The 23,357-nt window shown below is 40.8% G+C and overlaps 1 protein-coding gene across 4 annotated transcripts in view; it reads right to left on the bottom strand.

Moving 5' to 3' along the window:
- The window catches only part of RHBDD1 (rhomboid domain containing 1), a 168,649-nt gene that overhangs the window by 75,268 nt on the left and 70,024 nt on the right, over positions 1-23,357 (bottom strand). For all 4 annotated transcript variants that reach the window (XM_020975490.2, XM_078147512.1, XM_020975491.2 and 1 more), the window contains 2 exons: positions 5,981-6,069; positions 1,871-1,927 (listed from right to left, as the gene is read on the bottom strand). In XM_020975490.2, coding sequence (XP_020831149.1) covers positions 1,871-1,927; positions 5,981-6,069 — 146 coding nt within the window. The remainder of the gene's footprint in view (positions 1-1,870; positions 1,928-5,980; positions 6,070-23,357) is intronic.

Consider the following 23,357-nt stretch of genomic DNA (forward strand, 5'->3'; position numbering starts at 1 on the left):
TGAAGACAGTTATAATGGCTTCTCTTCTTCAGGTTAAATATCCTCAATTTTCAAAACATGGGAAAACCATGCTTCCTTCCACACATGCTATACACATCCCACCCACACTGCTTTCTTTATCACCTATTCCTCACTAACTATACCTAGAGTAAATCAATTTCCATTATTCTACAGTCCATTAGGCAAAAGCATCATGTTATTTGCCTAGGATTGTGTTTCTCTGTGGTGTGTTGGTCCTGTGTCACCAATTAAATTATAAATTTCTTGAGGATGTGCGTCATATTCCTAATTTTGTCTCTTCAATGGTCCCTTGATAGGTATAATTGACTGATGGATTAAAAAAAGATCTTTAATACTTTATGATCAAATAAAGAAAAGGCAGCATATTTGGGTCTGCAGATCAAAATATAGGCTTATTTTAAAGAGTGAATCCTTTGGATACACTCTTTAAAATAAGCCCACACCTCTATATTTTGAACTCTATAGCTGTTCTAAATTGGCCTGCATGCAAAGTACACAGAGTATTTCCCAAGCCTGCTGCTTCTCTAGCATGTCACCTGGCAATGCTCCCATTACCCCACTGCTCCCTGGAGTAGCTGGAATGTGGTACATACAGCCCTTGACCTATGCATTTGAATCAGGTGCTCTGCCCCACCTATTTACTGGAAAGGAGGGAGAAGAAATAACACATTCTGTTCATCCATCTAACATCACTTCGTTTCAGAGGCCCTCTCTCAGTTTGGTTACGATAGTTAGAAAATGTGCTAGCATCGCCTTGTTTAATTGAAGACAGTCCCTAACACTCAGCAGTATGAGTTACATGGAAAGGCCTCTGGGCTAGGAACGAGATATCCCATGATGCAGCTTGGACTTCACCATGCCTGTGGCTTTCTCTGATACAGTTTTTCATGCCTAAGACTCCAACTCACCGCTCCTATTACCAAGTCCCGTTCCTAGTCTACCTCCTTGTTTAAAATAGGAATAATAACCTTATTTTTAGCTTCCCTTCAGGGACAAATGGAATATTCTTATCACGTGTTTGAAAGAGTTCTGAGTTCCTCATTAGAATATTCTTTTTATCATCATCACCATCATCATCATTTAAAAATAGCAAATTGGAGTAGCCATTCCTTGCGTCAATCCTTCAAAGATCTCTGAACATCTACTCCTCCAACAACAAGGGGAGCTGCTCTAGAACGCTGGGAGCCGCTCTAGAGTGCTGGGAACTGCTCTAGAACGCTGGGAGCTGCTAGGCATCTTCAAGAGTTGTTGGGGCCAAAAAACAAAAAAGAGCCATACCCTATGGCCAAGCTGGTGATGAGCTCCTCTGCACGTAGGCAAGGGGACCCTCAGCCCATGGGCACAGAGTCCATCAATAAGGGGATGGTACTCACAGCCTCCCCAGCTTAACAGGATCAGCCAGAACTTGAGCTTCCCTGGCAGAGCCTTTCAGAAACCAGGGTCACCTCTACGCCGCAATGAGACTTCCTAGTAGTACTACTGTAAAGCAGGAAACTTCATTTTATTTCTCAACAAATAATAATAAATTATAATAAATGGAATAACCAGTTTTAGTAATAACACATTAATAAATCAGTACCCTGAGAATAATAAAATAATAAATTGCTACATTAATAAATGGAATAAGCAATAATAGATATTGTGGGGTAGTGAGTAGAACACTGGATTTGGAGTCAAAAAGACCTGGGCTCAAGTCTAACCTCTGACACACTTACTGGCTAAGTGACCGAAGGCAAGTCACTTAACCCTAACTGATCTCCTTGGTAAAGAAAGATTCCCACATGGATAAATTCCCACATAAAATAAATTTTAAAAAATATTGTTGAAGCCATTTTCATAAAGTACTTACCTGTATTATTAAAGTAATATTGTTGTCTTGGGTAATGGGTGTTGAAGGAAAATATGCCTGAAACAAGAAAAATAAAAAGGGGCATGAGGTATTTTACTACTTTGTTCAATTTAATATATGCTTTAAAAAAAAACACTGTGTAGCTGGAGAATGTGGGTTCATCTCGACCTTTAACACTCACCAGGTGACCTTGGTCATGTCATTTAACTCTTAATCTGCTGGGGCTCAGTTTCCTTAACTCAAAAACGAATGGGTTATACTCAATGGTCTCCTTAGGTGCCTCCAATCTCCAGACTTATTATCCTATGATCCATGACTGCATTACTTGAAAATATATTACATATACAGCATATATACACATACAGTACAAATTCACTGTGTTTCTGAAGAGGGAATAAACATATTCTTTTTAAACATCAAACTCTATTCATGACGTCCACAAAAACAGAAAGACCGACAGAAGAGAGAATATTCATCGGTGAAAATTCCAGTTCTCATTCTCAACAATAATACTAACGCCTATAAAGCACGCACTGTGTGCCACATAGGCACCATGCCTAAGCATTTTGTAATTATTATTTCATTTGATCCTCACAACATCCCCAGGAAGTACCCTCACTCTACCCACTGGGTCACCTAGCTGCCCAGCGCCACCTATCTGGTAAAGCCCGGAGGCGCTTAACAGATGCTTTAAAAAAAAATTGCGCTACAGAAGACTTAGGAATCTTGTCTGCCATTCTGGTGTTAAAATAAAACCTTGCTACTTTGACTGAAAAAAAAATTGCACTATGCTAGAGGTGCTTAAATAAGTACTTTAAAAAATTTGTACTGTGCTAGGTGCTTAATAAATGCTTAAAAAACAGTTAAAGCACTTTGCAAACCTTAGAATGTTATATGAATGTTAGCTGTTGTGATTATTAGTCCAGGCATGGGCTAGTCTGGATTGAAATAAGCAAGGCTGGAATGAGTGCTTCCTCAAAGGGAAGGTCAGGGAGAAACTCGCCAATTGGAGGAAGAGGCTGTACTGCATGAGAAGAGGTTGCCGGAGAAGAACCTATAATCCTGAGAGAGGACACTGCACATGGTCTTTTCAGAAATGTCCAGTAGTTCCAAGAGGTCCATTGTGGTCACCAGCTCTTCCTCTTGAAGAGAATCATTGCTCCTGCTGAGGACAACCTGGTGTCACTATGCTTGGTTCTACCTCGACTTTCACTGGGGGCAAGGATGTGGAACTCGAGACCGTTAGGGAGAAAGTTCAGATATCACCTTTTGGTGACAGGCTCTATCTGCAGCAGGGTCATCTCCGCTATTGCAGTTCTAGTTAAGCATATACTACTTGTTCCAGGAAGTCCACCCAGAGGCCAACTTCATCAACAGAAATGAGCAGGGCAAGATCAGAGTCCTCGTTTTTCTCACATCATCTATTTCTTTTGTAGCTGACACCAAAATAACATCTCAGCAGCCATAATCATTTTAAAATTTCTCCATGTGTTCCCCCCTCCCAAAAAAATTGCTAGCTTGTTGGAGGAGGAATAGTGGGCATTTAGGTTATCCAGTGGGTAGAATGCTAAGCATAAAGTAAGGAAGACCTGAGTTCAAATCTGGCCTCAGGTACTTACTAGCTAAGTGACTCTGGGCAAGTCACTTAACTCCTTTTTGCCTCAGTTTTCTCATCTGCAAAATGAGCTGGAGAAGGAAATGGCAAACCACTCCAGTATCTTTGCCAAGAAAACCCCAAACGGGGTCACAAGGAGTCTGAAAAATGACTGAACAACAACAAAGACTGCTTTATAACTGCCAACTCATTTCATCCTCTCATTGAACTCATTTGGACTACTGCTCCACCTTGCCCCCAAAAGGGCACCTTCCCAACACAACCCTTTTGAGTTATCTTCCCGGATTAGAATGTAAATTCCTTAAGCGTAAGGACTGTTTTTATTTCATCTCATACTTGTTTTCCCAGTTATGCACAGTGCCCTAGCACACAGTGAGTGCTTAATAAATGCTCTATATATCTTGGGGCTGGAAACACCCTTAAAGATCATCATTTCCAATCCCCCCATTCTACAAAGAATAAATGGTACAGGGGAAAGTCCACTGGCTTTGGCAAAAGAGGTGAGTTCATATTCCACCCGTGACACTCCTGGCATGACTTTGGGCAAGTCACTTAATCAATCTTTCCAGATCTCAGGTTTCCTTATTAATAAGATGAGAAGGCCAGATCAGGAAAACTGAGGCCTAGATATGTGACTTATCCATAGTCACAGACATATTAAACAGCAGAGCTGTGATTCAAACCTAGATCTTCTGACAGCTGGTCCACTGCTTTCCTCCAAAGTGTTTGCAGACCCATCAACTGAAGAGAAATGAATTTTTGGTTCCATTACTAACACCTAATTTTTTTTTTTGTAATTTATGAGTCCCAGCTTTGCTACTTAATACATGTGTAACCTCTCTATGCCTCAGATGCTTAATCTATAAAATGAAGTTCGATAAGATGGTTTCTGTGATTCTTTTCATCTTTTAAACTTAGAATCCCAGGATGAATACATAAATTGGACTACAGAGAAAATTTGAAAACTTACAAAAAACCCCTAAACATTAAAAATCTTTTAAAAGTCTTGAGTATTTGAAAAGAAAAAACTTACCTAGATTTATCATCCTTGCACATAAATGCTTTAGCCACAAAAACCCACATTAAAACAAAGCATATGCTATTGGGAACGAGATCTCTTCTGCAGTCAAAGTACTGAGCTTTCAGAAAATAAAACTTGTTAAGAGATTTCCATAACCACATCTCCTCTCAAAGAAAGCAAAGATGGACAGCACTTTCACTGAACAACATTCACCTGACTTCCCTCAAATACGCTTGTTTCAACACTGTAACAAATAAATACGCAAAGGGAAATCAACTCAACATTAAAAAACACAATGGATGGTCTGAAAACGTTTTGACATTATGAATACTTTTTGTAAATAATCATAAACAAAACCTGTGAAAGCTAGTTATTTATGGATCAAGAAAAGGTAAAATATTCTCAGAGATGAAATGTGAGACCTTTCAAATTTCCTATAAGCCAACTTTTTAACATAAGTTTCTTTAAATGTTGTAAATGCAATTAATATATATTCTAGATGGAAAGGGGAGAAGAAAAGTTCATATTTTCCAAAATGGGAGGAGGATTCATTGAAAATAAAAATGACAATAATTGTAGGTAAAAACAACTTCTAGGTTTGTTTGTTTTTTGCTTAGCCTGTGCGAATCTCTGTCCTGCAGGAAACCTAAATAACAGGGAGTTGGCTTTCCATCCCATTTTGGGACAGACATGCAAGGGGGCAATTTGTATCTTGAATCTGAGAGACCTCGGCTTGAATTCTGCCTTTGAATCACACTGGTCCTGGGGTCAGGATGATCTCAGTTTAAACCTGACCTCAGGCACTTTCTAGCTGGGTGACCAGGAGCAAGTCATTTAACCTCTGTTTACTAGTTTCCTCAACTGTACAATGTAGGTAATTATAGCAGCTACCTCCCAGGGTTGTCAAGAGGCTCAAATAAGATAACATTTATAAAGCACATAGCAGAGTGCTTGGCACATAGAAGGCACTTAATAAATGCTGGGTTTTCCCCTTCCATCTTTATGTAATTCCTTAAGATGATTAAGTTGGAGCAAAGGTGCTGACCTGAACAGGAAATTCCTCATACCAATGAAATCCCAAGTCCAGTCCCATTCTTAGAGCAGCCCTTTAAATGGGCTGTTTTAAAGACCCTCAAGTACCTACCATTTTCCAGAACATCTCAGAAGTTCCTCAGGTAGCTCTAAGGCTGAGAATTTACATTTTCATCCCTCTACCTGAAAGCATAAGACTTGAAACCTGGCATCTTCCATGCTGCTTAAGGAATATTAACCAGCAGCAGCTGTTTTTTATTTTTGTGCCTGCAGGGTCTGGGCTGGGGGGGGGGGGTGAGGTGGAGAATTTCTTTTTAGCTGTAAAACCATTGGGCAGGTGGGAAAGCTCCGGCACAAGGAGAAACGTGGGTCTGCTCGTGCCCCCCTTTAAAACAGGCTCTCAGCATCCTGTCCTGCCCTGCCAATGATGTTTGCTGGGTACCTGCACATGCTTCCATGATCCTCTTCAGAGGCCCCAGAGTGTACATGAGTCCGACGATAATCCCAGCCAGATGCCCAGCAAAGGAAGCGCTAGGAGGAAAGGAAACCCTTTGTGAGTGTTTGTACCGCTGCTGATTAGACACATTCTGTCCTCTCATTATTCCAAGGCTCGTCAATTATTCTCAGTTTGAGGCCTTTGTTCCCTAGGACGCCTTTTGTGCTGAGCAGTCCAAAGAACAACATTTCCCACCTTTCTGTTTTTCTTTTAATGCTAGATGAATCACAACACGCTGAAATGGAAACACCCAGACCAAGCAGGGGTGGGGGGCAGATAGGGGGAGGGCAGAGGAGCTGGCTGGGTTACAAGGACTGATGTGGATCCTTTGGCAGAGATAAAAAAAGGAGAAGTCGGCTCCAGTCAATCAGTGAGCTTTCATCCTGGTCCAGTTTGTCCTCTCCCTGTAGTCATGAAGGCAGTTTGCTTTTCTCAGGGCTGACTGCTGCATCAGTCCGCCAAGGGGAGGGATGGGTTATCTATTCGTTTTCAAAGCGCTGACGACTGCTACACATGTGCCCGTCAGAGAGTTCTGAAAGTGTGCATGGAGAGTAAAAAAAAGAAGAACGTGGTTTCCTCCCCCACTCCCAAACTGAAGCCAATCTGGGTCTGGGTCTGCATCTGCCAGGACTTCACTGCAACTTAGACCTGAAAATGATACTGAAACTTGGGTGGTTTGATAAGGCATTTAAATTTCCTGCTGTGTTCTTACAAGCCAAGCCCTTCTTCTGATATACCCTAGCTGAGGGACCCTAGGCAAGTCACACCCCTTTAGTACTATAGACAGCTCTCAAAAACTGTATCTCACAGAGATTTTAAACTTGACATGTCCAAAACCAAACTCATAATATTTCCATCTAAACCCTCTTCTCTTCCTAACTTCACAATGGTACCACCATCTTCCTAGGCTTACAACTTAAGCATCATCCTAGGCTCCTTCTCTCTCTCCTTCTCTCTCTCCTTCTCTCCTCTCTCTCCCTCCTTCTCTCTCTCTCTCTCTCTCTCTCTCTCTCTCTCTCTCTCTCTCTCTCACACACACACACACACACACACACACACACACACACACACACACTCTCCACACCCAGTCTCCCAATCTGTTGCCAAATCCTGTCAATTTCATCTTTGTAATATCTATCAAATATGCCATTGCTTCACAATAATTTTCCAAAATCTTCCTTCCTTTCATTTCTTCCTTCCTTCCTTTCTTCTTTCTTCCCTTTTTCCTTCCTTCCTCCCTCTCTTCCTTCTTTCTCCAGGCTAGAAGTATAAACAGGTTTACCCTTCCTTAAGCACCCTGGTGGTCCTCCACTCCTGACTTAACCATATTAATGTCAAACTTAATGTGGACATCTGATCAGTATAACCCACCACAGCTCAGGTTTCCAAAGCTCAACAGATTTGAATTTATTTTCAAATGAAACTTACTTTCAAATAAGCCTCTCTCAATGGTTACTCAACCTTTTCTACTCTCAAAAAACATCCAAACAGCAGCTTTGGAGAGGATGGAACAACTTCAACAGTTTGACTGGTCATGGCCACCATGGTAACATTTGGCCAGCTCTTCACAGAAGCTTGTGTGAAGCCCATTTCCTCCATTTCCCAAGCCTTCAATAGTTTTTTAAGTCTTCAGTCCAGTCACCCAACCACACCATCCCATCCATGGCTTTCTCCATGCTTCCCATATGTTTGGGGAAGAAAAGAGAACATGAATATGGTAGGCAAGAATAGTGAGAAAAGGACAAGCATCTCTGAAGAGTTCTCATGGCATCAACTATAAAGTGTCTTGTGCTATTCTCTGCTTATTTCATGAACACATCCATAAAATGCAATTGTCTCCTATACCACAGTATTCTCATTAGGGACAAAATCAGTAAAATATCATCATCATTATGATTATTATGGACATTCTATCTCTCTCAATATGCTTTAGGTTCCTCAACCATCATGACATCTCTTAATTGAGTAGTTATCCTCTATGGCAGAGCTTCTCCAGAGCTTCACAGATACTTGTTGATTAAAAAACAAACATAAAATCAGGGCATTCTCCAGTAGCCAAGAAAAGAGATGAAAGAATGTTTTTTTTGAAAAAAAAAACTTTTCTCACCCACCGCTAGAAATTGCACACCAGTAACATTTGTGATCAAACTTATCAGAAGACCCAATTTTGTGTATGAGACAGAAAAGACGACGTTGAAAAATTTAGAGAGGTTCCCAAGTCTTGATCACCTGATGCTCCATCATTCTGGTAACTCCCAAGTTACTACAGGTATACTATAACTGTTTCACAGTGCATGAACTTATCAAACATGAAAGAGGGGCACAGAGGAATGTTGTCAGAATCTGTAAAGAGGCAAGAGGGCAATGGAGAAGCGGCAGCCTCTGATGTCTCTCAATTGCCAAATCCAGTAACACTACCTGCTGGCCACCACTTCCTCCTGGACAGTCTCTATTCCCTGGGTTTTCAGGGAAGAGAGCTGCTTTCTCTTGGCTCTTTTCCTCCCTGGCTGGCCACTCCTTCTTGGATTCCTTTCATCATGACACATGTCCCTCCCTCTACCAGTGGGCATACCCCAATGCTCCCTTTAGAGCCCTCTTCTTTTCTCTCAACATTCTCTTAATCATCTCATCAGCTCTCAGGGACAAACTGATCATTTTTATGCTGATATCCCTCAGATCCATATATTTAGCCCTAAAATATAAGGGAACTCTCCTGAATTCCGGTCCAGCATTACTAACTGCCAACTGTATTTTTCAAACCAAATATCCCAAGGACATCCATTCCCAACATGTCCACAGAAGAATTCTTCTATCTTTTCCCCAAAATTCACCCCTTTTCCAAATGTCACTATTTCTGTTAAGGGCATGGCCATTCTTCTATCACTCATGTTCACAACCTCAGAGCCATCCTCAATCTTCCCTCTTCCTCACTGCATGTATCTCATCAGCTGCTAAATCTCATTGTTTCTACTTCCAAAATCCTTTTCCCTCCCCACAGAGTCACCCCCCTTGATACCCTCGTTGAGGCCCTCATCGCCTCTTAGTGATGATTAGTCTTCCTGCCCCAAGTCTCCCTTCTCTTTGATCCATCCTCCAAATAGCTGCCAGAGTGATATTCCTAAATCAAAGCCCAGCTCTGTCTCTGGCCCTCTGAAAAAAAACCTCCAACAGCTCCATACTGTCTTTAAGATGAAAGGGGGATGCTCAAAACATTTCACAATCTGGCTTCGGCTTACATCTCCAGGCTTATAACGTGTTAACTCCCTGTTATTCACTCTTTATTCCAGACAAATTGGCCAACTTGTTGCTCAAATACAACATCCCATCTCTTCCTATGTGCACAAACTGTCCCCTTATACTTCTTATACATTTATATACCCTTATACTTCCCTTCATGCTTTCTCCTCCCCTGTGCCTGTTGGAATCTCTGATTCCCTTTGAAGTACAGCTCAAGTAATACCAGAATTTCACAGGACGCATTCCCCGAATCTACCCTGAAGCTGCAGTGGGCCAGCCCAGCCCAGCCTCATTACCTTATATTGACTGTGTGTGTATGTTGTATTTACCTAGATGTTTCTCCAAATAGAATGAAAGGTCCTAGAGTACGAGCACTGTCTGATTTCTGTCTTTGTACTGCCACTTAATAAACTGATTAGTAGAAACCAAGGATGGATGGAAGGAGGAGTGATAAAAAGAGGGAAAAACAAAATGGAAATATTGGTAGAAACTAAAACACATATCAGAATGATTTAATGCAAAGAAACCATTACATATCACTTGGTCAAAGACAATTCACCTGGAAATATCTCAAAATCCAGAGATACTACGCAGAGGAAAGAAATGAAGAAAAAGAAGTCAGAGTACAGAAGCCTCCCAGGTAATTAATTTCCTAGGCTCTGTACCCGAAAAGGGAGGATTACTCAAGGACATTCCCTGGGTGAAATACCAAAGGAGGGAGCATAGTACTGATTCAGGGTAAATCAAGAATCACAGGTCAGACTTAGAGCCAGGGTAGAGACAGGTGGTTTGCATCTGTAAACCAAACTGCTTCATAGGTCACAGAAGCCAAAAAGATGGGGGTGGGGAGAGAGGGAGAAAGTCAAAAAAGTGGGGCATGCTTTGAAGACCAAGGGAGCAGGCTCATGGGAGTAGAAGCACATGTAGGTTAAAGAAATTACGTTGTCACGTTCAGTCCGGGAGAATAAAGAGAAATGGTTTGGGGTCTGAAGATGGGGTTTAGAATCCTGGCCTTGCCAGTTATTTTCTGTGTGACCTTGGTCAAGTCATTTAATCATAGGAGGCCTCAAAGTTTCCTTATCTTTGAAATAAGGAGGGTTGGGCTCTTTGGCCTCCAAATTCCTTTGAAGCTCAAAATCTATGATCCTGTGACCTTGGATGTAGCTGAAAACTCAATGTTTCTACACAGCAAAGGAAGACAATCTGGGCACTCTAATCAGCTCACTGATAGTTTGTGATGGTAGAAAAACCATCAGGGAATACTGTAGCCGAATTTGGGTGGCCCCGGTTGGAAAGGAGAACTCTGGCAGCAGAAAGCTTATGTTGGGGACTGCTGGAGGGCCCATTTTGATTGCAAAGACATTTGAGGTAGGTAATAGGGCTCAGTAATACCTTGATGCTAGGCAGAACCAAACTGGGTTACAGAACTGTAAATTCAGAGTGGGAAGTGGACCTTAGGGGTCATCTGGTCCAACCCCCTCATGTATAGATGAGAAAAGTGAAGCCCCAAGAGGTCAAGGGACTCATCCAAGGACTCAAACCCAGATTATTACTTTTTGGGCTTGTTTTCATAAGTTTTATTTTTTATTTATTTTTCTTCTCTTACTCCAAACAGTGCTACCATCTTCACCAATCAATTTACAATACAAGCAAAGAAACATTTCCCACGTTTTCCAGTAGATTGTGAGCTCCTTGAGGGCAAGGACTGTTTTTGTATCCCTACTGTATTGTATTGGCCTCTTTTTGGATCCTTAGTGCTTAGCACGATGCCTGGCACATAGTAGGCTCTTAACGTTGTCTGCCCTTCATTTCTTAAAAGGACCAATGACATCACAAGGTGATGTCTTGTCTTGCACAAAAGTTGGATTTAAGTGAGGCGCAGTTGCACAAAGTCATCAGCCTTGCTCCCTCTTCTGGAGTCACCGAAGTCCAGGGATAGGACAAAAGTCAGGACAACTGACAATATCTTGGAATGCAGTGGCTGACCTTGGCATCTCTGGTGCCTGACCAAGCTCTAGGCACTCCACAGCGCCTGCTTCAGCCACCCTCAAGGCCACTGCAACAAACACTTCTCATCGACCCATTATGCCAGGGGAAGTCCTCACATGCTCGGGGCAGACATCCCTCTAATTCACCGATGGGTTTGAGGCCCCTCAGTTCCCCTCAACTTGGCTTAGCCCATATGCTGAGAGAATTCTACTGAGATGTGGTTGCTGCACATGCTACAGTTTCTTGGAGCCACAGGTGAAATCTGGGTGAAGGTGGACACCAAAGGTGGATGAACAGCCCTGAGAAGGACTTAGTAAGCCCTCACACCGGAGGTGCTAGGACCTCCCTCACACCCCCAATACCTCATACACACCTGGCTCTTAATTAATGTTACTGACTGACTGTTAGATTCCAGAATATACAAAGTCAACAAATGTATGGTATGATTAAGAAAAAAAAAGAGTAGATCTGGGGTCATGGGACCTGGGTTTGAAGCCTCATTTTGCTCTAGTACCCGAACAACCTTACACAAGCCACTTCATTTATGTGCCTCAGTTTCCTCATTTGTAAAACGAAGGAGTTGTACAAGCTGATCTTTAAAAACCATCCTGGTGCTAAGTTCTACAGCCCTCGTAAATGTGAAAAGGAATAAGCTCCCACCCACAGGCTTTCCCATAGTATCTGAAACAATATATGAAGGATTACTGAAGTTATTTTCACCAGATGTGGAATGTGACGATAGTAATGATACCTATAAGGAACAGTTCAGCCAACAGGGAAGGAGCTTAATCTGGAGAGAAATGGGACAATCACAAGTTTTCAGAAGTGGGAGAAAGAGGGTAGACAATCTAAAAGTTTGGCAAATCAATATTTCTTCCCATTATCCAGTCAAGTCTTCACAGCTCAAAAAACAAACTCCCGACACATAAATACAGACAGAGGAAGAAAGACAGTTAAGAGGACAATCAGTTCTTCAAATACATGAATCAATTAAAAAGCATTTGTTAAGCGCTTACAATATACCTCCCACAGCATACCTAAAGTTCAGTAAAGAGACTTTGTTCCTTTTGTTAAATACATTGAATGGCATAAATCACTTAGTGAAAGAGCTATGGGGATCACACACTTAGCGCATCACTTCCTAAGGGGAACAGCATGAAACCTGGTATTCTTTGGCCCTCAGCTTTTCCAGAGGAATTTCATAAATTGTTTGTTTAAGCTGGATGAAACCCCAATAGTATTTTCAGAGAAGAAAAGGAAAGAGAGGGACGAATTGTTATGAACTGGCGGATGTGGAGAATCAACCAGAATTGGTATTTATTTTTATAGTGTAAAGCACTGAACTTGAATTTAATAATAAAGAAAATCACACACACACACACACACATATATATCTGATGTACCATGTACCACCCTTCACTGAAAATTATTATCATATCAATGTAAAAAAGGGGAGGAGAAATATTTCCCTTTTCATAAGCAATTCAAATGCTTCATCTTGAACCTCGTTTAGAAATTAAAGCTTAATACAATTTAACAAAATTAATTTCTTAACTCTCTAAATAATTTTTTAGAAGCTGAAGTCATACTCTGTGCTAACAGAATGAAGGGAGCTATCTATGGCAGAGAAGCCAAGCCAATGAAAGGGAGTCTTTGGTCGTCTTCAAACAAAGACTTTCTGCATAACAGTTCCATTTCAATAATTTAAAAAGTCTTACAGTCTGAACTATCAGCTCAAAAGGGCTGCAAATAAAAATACAAAAGAAGACTGAGAAATGATAGCCATCAAAATTGAATAGCTGAGGGGAGGTAGTGACGGAGGGAGGAGGAAAAGTAGACTATCCTAGCAGTGAGAAGGAAATAACAATACTTCTCTGTGGAGAGACATCGACTCCCCCCCCACCCCCCCCCCCCCCCCCCCCCCCCCCCCGCACCACTGGTAGTCATTCAGTAAATTAGCTCCTTTAGTTCACAGAAAGGAACCTAATGTCTTGTGAGAGGTGATGTTCTTCCAAAGGGTAAGAAAATTACTTCTTCCTTCCTGGCAAAATTAGGCCAAATATCTGGACACTGTGTGATTCTTGCATACTATAGGAGGACACAGACATAGGAACTCACCCTCTGAATTCAAGCACTGCTGGGTATTTAGAAACTGGGCCCAGGCTGGTAGACAAGTGCTTGGCTAGATGATCAGATAGTGGGTTGTTCCCAAAGAAGGGTAGTCATTCCTGATCAAGAAGAGGCCATGTTGTGGGGCTACAGGGTAATCTGGGGAAAAAAAGACATCTGAGAACATCCCTATCAGAGCTATTCTCATGCTCCGCTGATTTGTGAATGCAAGTGGAACCGTTTGGTTGTGTTTCTGCAACCATAGTTATAATCAGAAACTCAGTAAGTAGAAAGCCATGGGCAGGAACTGCAAATAAATCCACAGTGCCACAGCATCCCTGGAGTAATGATGCACACTCTCTCTCTATTCTGCCCAGGTCATATATGTCAGGTAGGGAGTAGACCTGTGACACTCAGTTTGCCTCAGTTTTCTCACCTATAAAACGAGCTAGCGAAGGAAGCAGCAAAACACTCCAGTATCTTTGCCAAGAAAACTCCAAATGGGGTCACGAAGAGTTGGGTATGCCTGAAAGGACTGAACAACAAGGGATGAGACCATCGGTCTAAGGACCAGCATGGGGCAGGAAGATATTTTTGTAGGGAGATAGGGAGAGATTCTGTCTCTAAGATGAAGCACTTGGTCTGTTCATGAAAAGGGGGATATTGCTACTGTACTTTTTTACATTGATATGATTTTAACAAGTTTTTTTATGAAAGGTAGTTACAAGGAACATCAGATGTGTTTTTTTTTAAATTCTATTATTGAATTCAAGTTCAGTGCTTTACAGTATAAAAATAAACACCAATCCTGGTTGATTCTCCACACCCATCAACTTGTAACAATCCCTCCCTTTCACCCACAAGGTCCTAAGGTTAGGATCAATGACTTAGCTATGACTTTCTACTTATTGCCTTTCTTTAAACAAATCTGAACATTTGAAATAAGGTGATGAGCAGGTGAATGATTTTGAAAACTGTATGTGACTATAGTTATGCTTCTTTGTATTCTAGAAAAGTATTATAAAAATTCAGACTGCATGAAGACCCTGAATAAATACTATTTTAGCATCAAAAATTAGAAACTATACTAGGGAGGGATATTGATAAGATTTAAATGGGTTTTTCCCCTTTCATAACCTTACTAAACAAAATTCCTGTATCTGGCTGAAAAAAATAATTAAAAAACTATTCATTTGGAACTTCATTTCCTTGAATGGTTAAAGTATATAATTTTCTACAGAAAGCCAAAAAATCAGTTATAGTCAAACCTAGATTATCTGTGGTAACAGACTAAATCAATAACAGTTAGGTAAAGAGTAGAAAGGAATAGAATAGAAAGGAAATAAGAGCTTCAACATGTAGTATTTGGGCGTGTTTCTCATATGTGCAGGGCCAGGGCTAGGAAAAATTCCGCAGGTATCAGATTTTGCCATAGGTGGCCCCTCTCACTTTCTTTTTCAGTGTCTATTTATCCTTTTGTTCTCTCTAATCCTCTTTGCACAGCCCCCATCAAACTCCCAGTACCTGGACGCCCTTGTCTCCCTAGGGACAACCATCCAGGCTTGACCTGTTCCCTACCTCTATTTCTCCATAGCTTCCCGTTAAAGACTGCTCTCAGATGCCACTAGAAAGAATTTGACTCAGCCGTTCCATTAAAATGTAATGATTCTACTGATGTCCTACCCCAGTGCTTCATAAATGGACAGAGGTGACCCTGATGCCCTATTCCAGAGCACCCCAAAGGCTGGCCAGGCTTTCAGGACAAGTCCCCAATGCAGGTCAGCCATCAAGTGTTTCTGAATTTGCTTGTTTTGAGGAGGCAGTTTATGCCCCGCAGAACACAGGAGTTCGTGAAAGGTATCTAAGAAGGTAACCAATAAAACAGCTATCATTTATCAATGACTTGGATAGCAAATTTGATGTTATGATTACCCTGATCTATAGATTGGCACAAAGATGGTAGGATGTCAGACTGAGAGGAAGAAAATCAGGAACTAAAAAGAACTCAACAGGCTAGTAACATGTTGGGTCAAATCGAATGGGAGAAAATTTAATTAGGATAAATACAAAGTCTTACACAAGTTTAAAAAAAATCAACTTCACAAAAACAAGATGAGAGAGGTATGGCTAGACATCAGTTTATCTAAAAGATTCTTGCATTAAGTGAATTACAGTTTCATGACCAAACAAGAGATAGAGAGCATTACAAAACATAAAACAGACCATTTTGATTATATTAAAAAGCTTTGCGCAAACAAAACCAATATAACCAAGATTAGAAGGAACACAGAAAGCTGGGAAACAATTTTTACAGCAAGTATTTCTGAAAAAGGGCCATGAGTCAAATTTATAAGAATACAACCCATTTCCCAATTGATAAACGGTCAAATCTATGGATATGAACAGGCAGTTTTCAGATGGAGAAATCAAAGCGATCTGTAAGCATATGAAAAAAGTGCTCTAAATCACTTTTTATTAGAGAACTGCAAATAAAAACAACTCTGAGGTACCATCTCACACCTGTCAGATTGGTTAATATGACAAAAAAGGAAAATGATAAATGTTGGCAAGGGCGTGGGAAAATTAGGACACTAATGCACTGTTGGTGGAATGGTGAACTGATCGAACCGTTCTGGAGAGCAATTCAGAACTATGCCCAAAGGGCCATAAAACCGTGCAACACCACTACTAGGTCTGTACCTCAAAGAGATCATAAAAAAAGGAAAAGGACCTACATGTACAAAAATCTTTATAGCAGCCTTTTTCATGGTGACAAAATATTGGAAATTGGGGGGATCTCCAGCAATTGGAGGATGGCCGAACAAGCTGTGGTATATGAATGTAACGGAATACTATTATGCAATAAGAAATGAAACAGGTAGATTTCAGAAAAACCTGGAAAGACCTACATGAACTGATGCAAAGTGAAATGAGCAGAACTAAGAGAACACCGTACACAGTATTAGCAACATTGTGTGATGATCAACTATGAATGACTTAGCTCTTCTCAGCAAAACAATGCTCCAAGACAAGTACAAAGGACTCAAAGGAAAATGCTATCCATATCTAGATAAAGAACTAATTGGACTCTGAATGTAGATCAAAGCATATTTTTTTTCACTTTATTCTTTTTCATGTTTTTTTTTTCCTTTTGATCTGTTTCTTCTTTCACAACTGTAACTAATATGGAAATATGTTTTCCGTGATAGTGCATGTATAACCTATATCAAATTGCCTACCATTAGGAAGAGGGCAAGGGAGGGAGAAAAATTTGGATTTCAAAATCCTGTAAAAATGAATGCTAAAAATTGTCTTGACATGTAATTGGGAAAAAATTCAATACCATCAAAAAAAGATTCCTGAGGTTTTAACTGACTGCAAAATTCAATATGAGTCATCAGTGTGATATGGAAAGAAACTGCATTGAAATAAAGCATCCAGAACTAAGGAGGCAACAGTTCTGCTGAACTCTGCCCTAATTAAACAGAACTCGGGCACCACATTTTAGGAAGGACACAGTAAGTAGCCATTTAATCCAACTCATCCTTCCAAAAAAAATCCCCATGAGAACATATACAAAAAGTGGTAACCCATACAAAAAAAAAAATAAAAAGGAAAAGGACTTATTTGTACAAAAATATTTGTAGCAGCTCTTTTTGTGGTGGATAATAATTGGATATCAAAGGGATGTCCATCAATTGGGGTATGGTTAAACATACTGTGGAATATAACTGTAATGGAATATTTTTGTGCTGTAAGAAATGACAGGCAGGATGATTTCAGAAAAACCTGGGAAGACTTACATGAACTGATGCATAGTGAAGTGAACAGAACCAGAACATTATACACAGTAACAGCAATATCGCTCAATGAAGAACCGTGAACAACTTAGTTATTAACAACAATACAATGACCCAAGAATCCCAAAGGACTAATGATGAAACATACTGTCTCCAGAGAATGAACTGATATTGATTGAATACAGACTGAAGCATACCATTTTTCTTTCTTTCATTTTTTTTTATTTGAGTCTTCATGTGTAAAATGACTAATACGGAAATGTTTTACTTAATTGCACATGTATAACCTACATCTGGTTGCTCACCATCTCAGGGAGGTGGAAGGAGATGGAGGCAGGGAGGGATAGAATTTGGAACTCAAAACTTTAAAAATGTTAAAAAAAAATTTGGAAAAAAAAGTGGTCACCCAATGATGTGAGAACTCAACTCCCTCTTAAGGCATCTCATTCTACTTCTGGATATCTTTAACCTTTAAGGAAACCAGATATCAAGCCCAAATTTGCTTCTTCGAAATTTTCACTTAATGTTACTAGTTTTGTCTTTTCATGACAAAGAGAACAAAACTAATTCTTCTTTCACTAGGTAGTCTTCCAAATCTTGAGGAGAGCTATCATATTCCCTCTGAATCTTCTCTTCTTCAAACCAATTATGCCCAGTTTTTTCCAATGGTCTTTGTATGGCATGGGTTCAAGGTCCTTTATCATCCCAGATACCCTTTCCTGGACTCCCTATTGAGATTCAATCTTGGATCTTCATAAACTCAAATACCCGCCTCCCTCCAAATTACCTTCATAATTTCCTTTTTCACATGAAGCTCAAGACCCTCTCCAGATTCTTCATTGCTGTAAAACCTTCCCCTTTGGAAACAAAACTTGAATTATTTGTACCCTCAATCTTCATCTGGGGTCCCTCCACTCACCTCCTCCTGCCTGTATTTCTAGTCTTTTCTGTTTCTACCAAGCTGCAAATTTAGGTTTGGTGTCAAGAAAAACTTCATGTCAACTAGAACCCTCAATTTTACACTTTCTTATACCATTTTCTAATGGTTTTATGCATTTTAGACTTGTCTCTCCAGCCACAGGGAAAGCTTTTCAGAGGAAGGGAAGAAGTCTTTCCTTTTACATTTTTTTCATCTCTTTGAACCTAATATAAGGCCAGACACCAAGATGGGACTTAATATATATTTACAGACCTAATTAAATGTTTCCTACCAATCATTTCAGAAGCCAGGAACACCTGAGGTGGGAGGGACCCTGAACGAAGAAAAGAGTGAAGGGTCTTGAAACCATGACATATAAGAACTGAAGGAAATGTTTTTAGCCTGTAGAAGATCTGAATGGTGGGGTTCACCAGACTATTGTTGCTTGAAGGGTTGTCACTTGAAAGAGGGATTAGAGTTCTTCTGCTTGACCCAGGGGACAGAATTAGGACCAATGGCTGAAGGTTGGGTAGAGGCAGATTTAGGCTGAAGATGAAGAAAACGGATGGCCAGTCACTTGCCAGCAATGTCTAGTGACAGGAGGGATTACTGTTGACTGCCCTCTACTGTCTCCTCCATTCTGTTAATGGTCTTTTAAAATAAGATAGAAAATAGCTCAACATCTCCTTCCCCCAATATCCTTAATCTGAAGTTTTATAAAGGATAAATCTGAGTCCCCAGTGGTAGGCAATAGGCCAATGGGAATATTTTGAAGTAAAGGGTTTTTCTCACTAGCCCTCAAATTATACCTCTCAGTCTAGCAATTATTCTACCTACATATGAGCAAAGAGGCCTGGTTAGGTCTTGAGCAATATGGGCATCTAATAAGAGAGTAGGTTTGAGATAAGGAGATATTTTATTTTATATTTGAGATAAAGAGATATTAATAGGATGAATATCTGCAAAGAGTTGATTGAGATTTACAAATATATTAAGAAAACGATAAGCCACCAACTCCTGCCACGCCTTTTGTATTTTTATTTAATTGTGGACTGACTGCAGCTATCAAAACTGAACCCAAACAATACTCCCAAACCAACATGCTCTCCCATCCCCCTAGCATCAATTAATATTCACTATGGCTAAGGGGCTAGAAGCAAAGTTGAGCCATGTAGTTATGTAAAGTGTTCCTTCTCTCATTAGTGACATCCTCAAAAATCAGAAACTAGAGATGTGAATGAAAGCTATGACAAGCTACAAAGGTCCCCCCTCAGTTAAAAGGCTAATTCTTTCAGCAATTTGGAGAGGCTGCCCCTCTTAGGCTCAGCTCTCAGAGTGGAAATGTATTACCAGGAGACAATCTCATTGTCTATGCAGGATAAATGACCTCATTAAGAACAGAGCCCTCACCATACAAAGTAAAAGAAGAGGACAAGGTAAAAGGCCGAGGCAGTTAACTGCAAGTGGTTTATTGTGCTTTTCATAACTCATTCCTATCAAAGTGGTCAGCAGAAGAATGCTCATGGCACAGTCCAGCTCAGGCAAGACCTGAAAGGGCCTTTTTGGTTAGATTAAAAGGGCTATAGTTTCAGGATCTTAGGCTAAAGCTAGAAACAACTGTAACTCCAAGACAGCGGGTCCTGGTGATGGTCTAAAGTAATAAGAAATACCAAGAGTTTGACCAAGCAGCACTGGAAGAAACTTGGGACTGGGTCCACACTCTTGGGAGGCAGCAAGTTCCAGTGGATAGAAAGCTGATACCTTGGGAGTTGGAAAGTTTGGGTCAAAGTCCCCAGCCATGCTGCTTAACACAGATGTGACTCTGAAAAGGCTGCTCGGTTCGTCTTGGCCTCAGATTCCTCCTCCGTAAAATAAGGCTGACAATCGACCTTGCAAGGCGGGTGTGAGGGAAACGCTAAAAACCTTGAGAGTCCTAGAGAAATGGGAGTTATCATCATGATGAGGTAGTTCCTAGAGAGGCAGCTTGGCATGTTGGGCAGAGAGGAGCTATAGGGAGACAGGAACTGAAACCAGAATTGAGTAGGAGGAAGACTATGGCTTGGATTACCTTTGGAAAAGTTGCTTACTGCTTGGAATGACTTCCCTTTCCCCAGAAACAAAGACGTAGCTTGTGAATATCAATTCTTCCTTCTAGTAATGAGTTACGGCTGCAAGTCAAAGAACGAATACTAGTGTCTCCGTGAATTTTAAAGAATTAAAACTGCATGTCACTCAAAGGACAATGGGGAAGTGGCCGGTATGTGTGAACAGGCTAGAATGGATTACTAATGAAGAATTATATATGGGAAGGTATAGAAAGGGTATCATCAGAGATGCAAGATCAGCTAGGAGAACCAGCATCTGGGAAGAGCAAACGGTAATCACTGGACAGCCTCTGTGCCTCCAAGCAAAGCCACAAAATGTAGAGGAAATTGCCCAGAACACTGGATGGAAACTGACAGGCGGACACGAAAAAGAGTCCCAGAAGATGAGGGTATAGATAAGTTGCCTGGAGAGCACTGGAGGGAGAACATATGTTGATTCCCTAAGGTAGGGAATGAAACAGAGGCTGACCCCTTTACCTTTATATGAAGTTCCAAAAAAGTTAGCAAAAGCAAGATCTGAACCCAAAACATAGCTGTTACTAGAGACAGAAAAAAGGTCACGGCCAAAGAGGTTCTGGGGTACCTGCAGGTTTTTACTTTATATGGTAGAAGAAACTGCTCACAACCTGCCTTGGCCCCTCTGTGCTATAGCCTGACCTGAAGAAAATTACCTAAGCTGGCTCAAGAAGACTTCATGACCTGGGACATGCCAGTGGGCACATCTAACATGCCTTGTTTGGGTTAAAAAAATTTGCAGCACATACAATCATTTTAAAGTAACACCCCAGAGGAAAGCCTTAATCACTCACACTGAAACATAGCTCTTCCATTTCTTTGTAGTTCCTGGTATTAAATCCTCCCTTTCCCCAAACAAAATGAAAGGAATAGGTAAATAAATGACATCAAAAATGAATAACAAAGTCAACCATTTAAAATTTGAAACAGATGTTAAAGATTCAGTGAAATTCTTTAGGGGGAAAACAGCCTTTCTGGTATGACTCACCAGGGATTCCACATCCCTGTGGTACACTTCTGAGTATTTAATCACTTATTTAATGACTTATCAGGGACATAAATGTGATCATCAGGCATCTAAACACAATCTCCCTTTAAAACAAGGGGATGCCATTAACAGCTCCAGTAGAACAAAGGCACTAACTGTGATCTTGCCATCCTTGCTGCAGTTCCAAGGAGAGAGTCCAGGAGAAATCAGCAACATCCTCACCTGATACACTCTCGTCCAGGACAACTGTACTGCACATGTAGAAGGAAAGCATTTGAAAGACCCAGTGATGGCTTCCACACTGTGCTGCGGTGTAAGAAATGCAGCCCGGCATGTGAAAAATATTCGGCCATCTGTTATTACTAGAGACAACAAACATTTTTAGATGCCGCACGAATGAGTATTTTTCACATCACTTCTAGAAAGTTAATATGAAATGAAAGAGAACTTGGATCCAGTCTGGCACAACATGACCATGTGCTACTGTTATGAGATGAAAATATTCAGCCAAGGGAAAAAACTTTCCCAAGGAGGGAGATTGCCGGAAATTCTTGGGCCCCCAGCGAGTGTCTTCCACAAGGGCTTTTACTTTTTCTACTTCAAACAAAGCCGGGTGAAAAATTAATGTGTTACCCCTCCCAGGTCATGTATTTACATTATGCTGAGGGAATGCGAGAAAGAAATGCCTAAAATCAATAGTCATGTCTCTAAAAGGCAGGAACTACATCATGCCATCATGCCAAAGGTATTTTGGGGCAGGCCATTTTTTTTTCTTTTAAACCATAGCTCATTCACAGAATTACACCTCTTCCCCCCATTATTCTAGGCAGCGTGGTAGGCATAATGGACTTGGAGTCAGAAAAGATCTGGGTTCAAATCTTGATAGTAATGGTAATAGCCACGATAACAATGACAGCTAACATTTACATAGCACTTACTACATGCTATGCACTGCATTAAGTAGTTTACAATTATTATTTCATTTGATCCTCACAATAACCCTGGGAGGCGAGTGCTGTTATTATCCTTATTTTACTCATGAAGACACCGAGACAAACAGAGGTCAAGTGACTTACCCAGGGTCACATAGCTAGTAAGCGTCCAAGTCCACATTTGAACTCTGGTCTTTCTGACCCAGTGCTCCCATCCACTGAGCCACCAACTACCACCTACTAGTTGTGTAACTCTAGGCACAGATCTGGGTTCAAATCACATATATGTTTAACTACTAGCTGTGTGACCCTGGGCAAGTCACTTAGCCTCTCTGGGTCTCAGTTTCTCCATCTGTAAAAGGAGAGGCTTGGAGATCATCTTCCAGTTTTCTTCGGCCTTTAGCATGCTATCATAATGCTACAAAGCTCAAAGCCTTGGACGCGCTGTTTTGTGAGCACTAATAATGGTCATGATGGAAAGAATGTTGCATTTGGAGCCGGATGGATGGGTTCAAACCCCAGTTCTCGACAACTAACGCCAAGACCTTGGGTGTTGTGAGACATTGGCCGGTCTCAGTGGGTGGATAGGTACTGATTGGTTTATTGCTGTGTCATACATTATCATACTTTGGTCCGATCAAACTCTGTGTTGGTCACTGAAAAGATGAGAAAATGGGCAAAAATAGCGCAGGGATTCAGGCTTCTGGCCGAATCTTAATCTTTCTAGTGCTTGGTCTCATCTCTAAAATGGGTGGTGGACAACATGACCTCTGAGGCCCCTTCTTGGTCTAAATCTATGATTTTGTGTTTCTAAGACATATATGTAACATTAGTCAGTATTAATTACAACCCAGGTCCTTGAAACTACCACCAACCCAAGAGGCTAGGATGACTGCAACACAGCCCTATTGGCACATGTCTAGAAGAATGGACGGAAGCCTATCCATTGTTCTATGATGGGCTGATGAAATGAGCAACCATTAAGCAAGATGGTTTAAGTGCACCCCAAAGAGATCAAAGAAGGAAGGAAAGAATCCATATGTACAAAAAATATTTATAGCCTCTCTTTTTGAAGTGGCAAAGAGCAGAAACTAATGGGTGCCTATCTACTAAGGAATGACTGAACAATTTATGGTATATGAATGTAATTCATATATGTATGGAATGGAATGGAATACAACTGTTCCATAAGAAATGATGAAAAAGACAATTTCAGAGAAACCTGGCAG

This window comes from Phascolarctos cinereus, unplaced genomic scaffold, assembly GCF_003287225.1.
Source record: "Phascolarctos cinereus isolate Bilbo 61053 unplaced genomic scaffold, phaCin_HiC Scaffold_7;HRSCAF=346, whole genome shotgun sequence".
Classification (NCBI taxonomy): Eukaryota; Metazoa; Chordata; class Mammalia; order Diprotodontia; family Phascolarctidae; genus Phascolarctos; species Phascolarctos cinereus.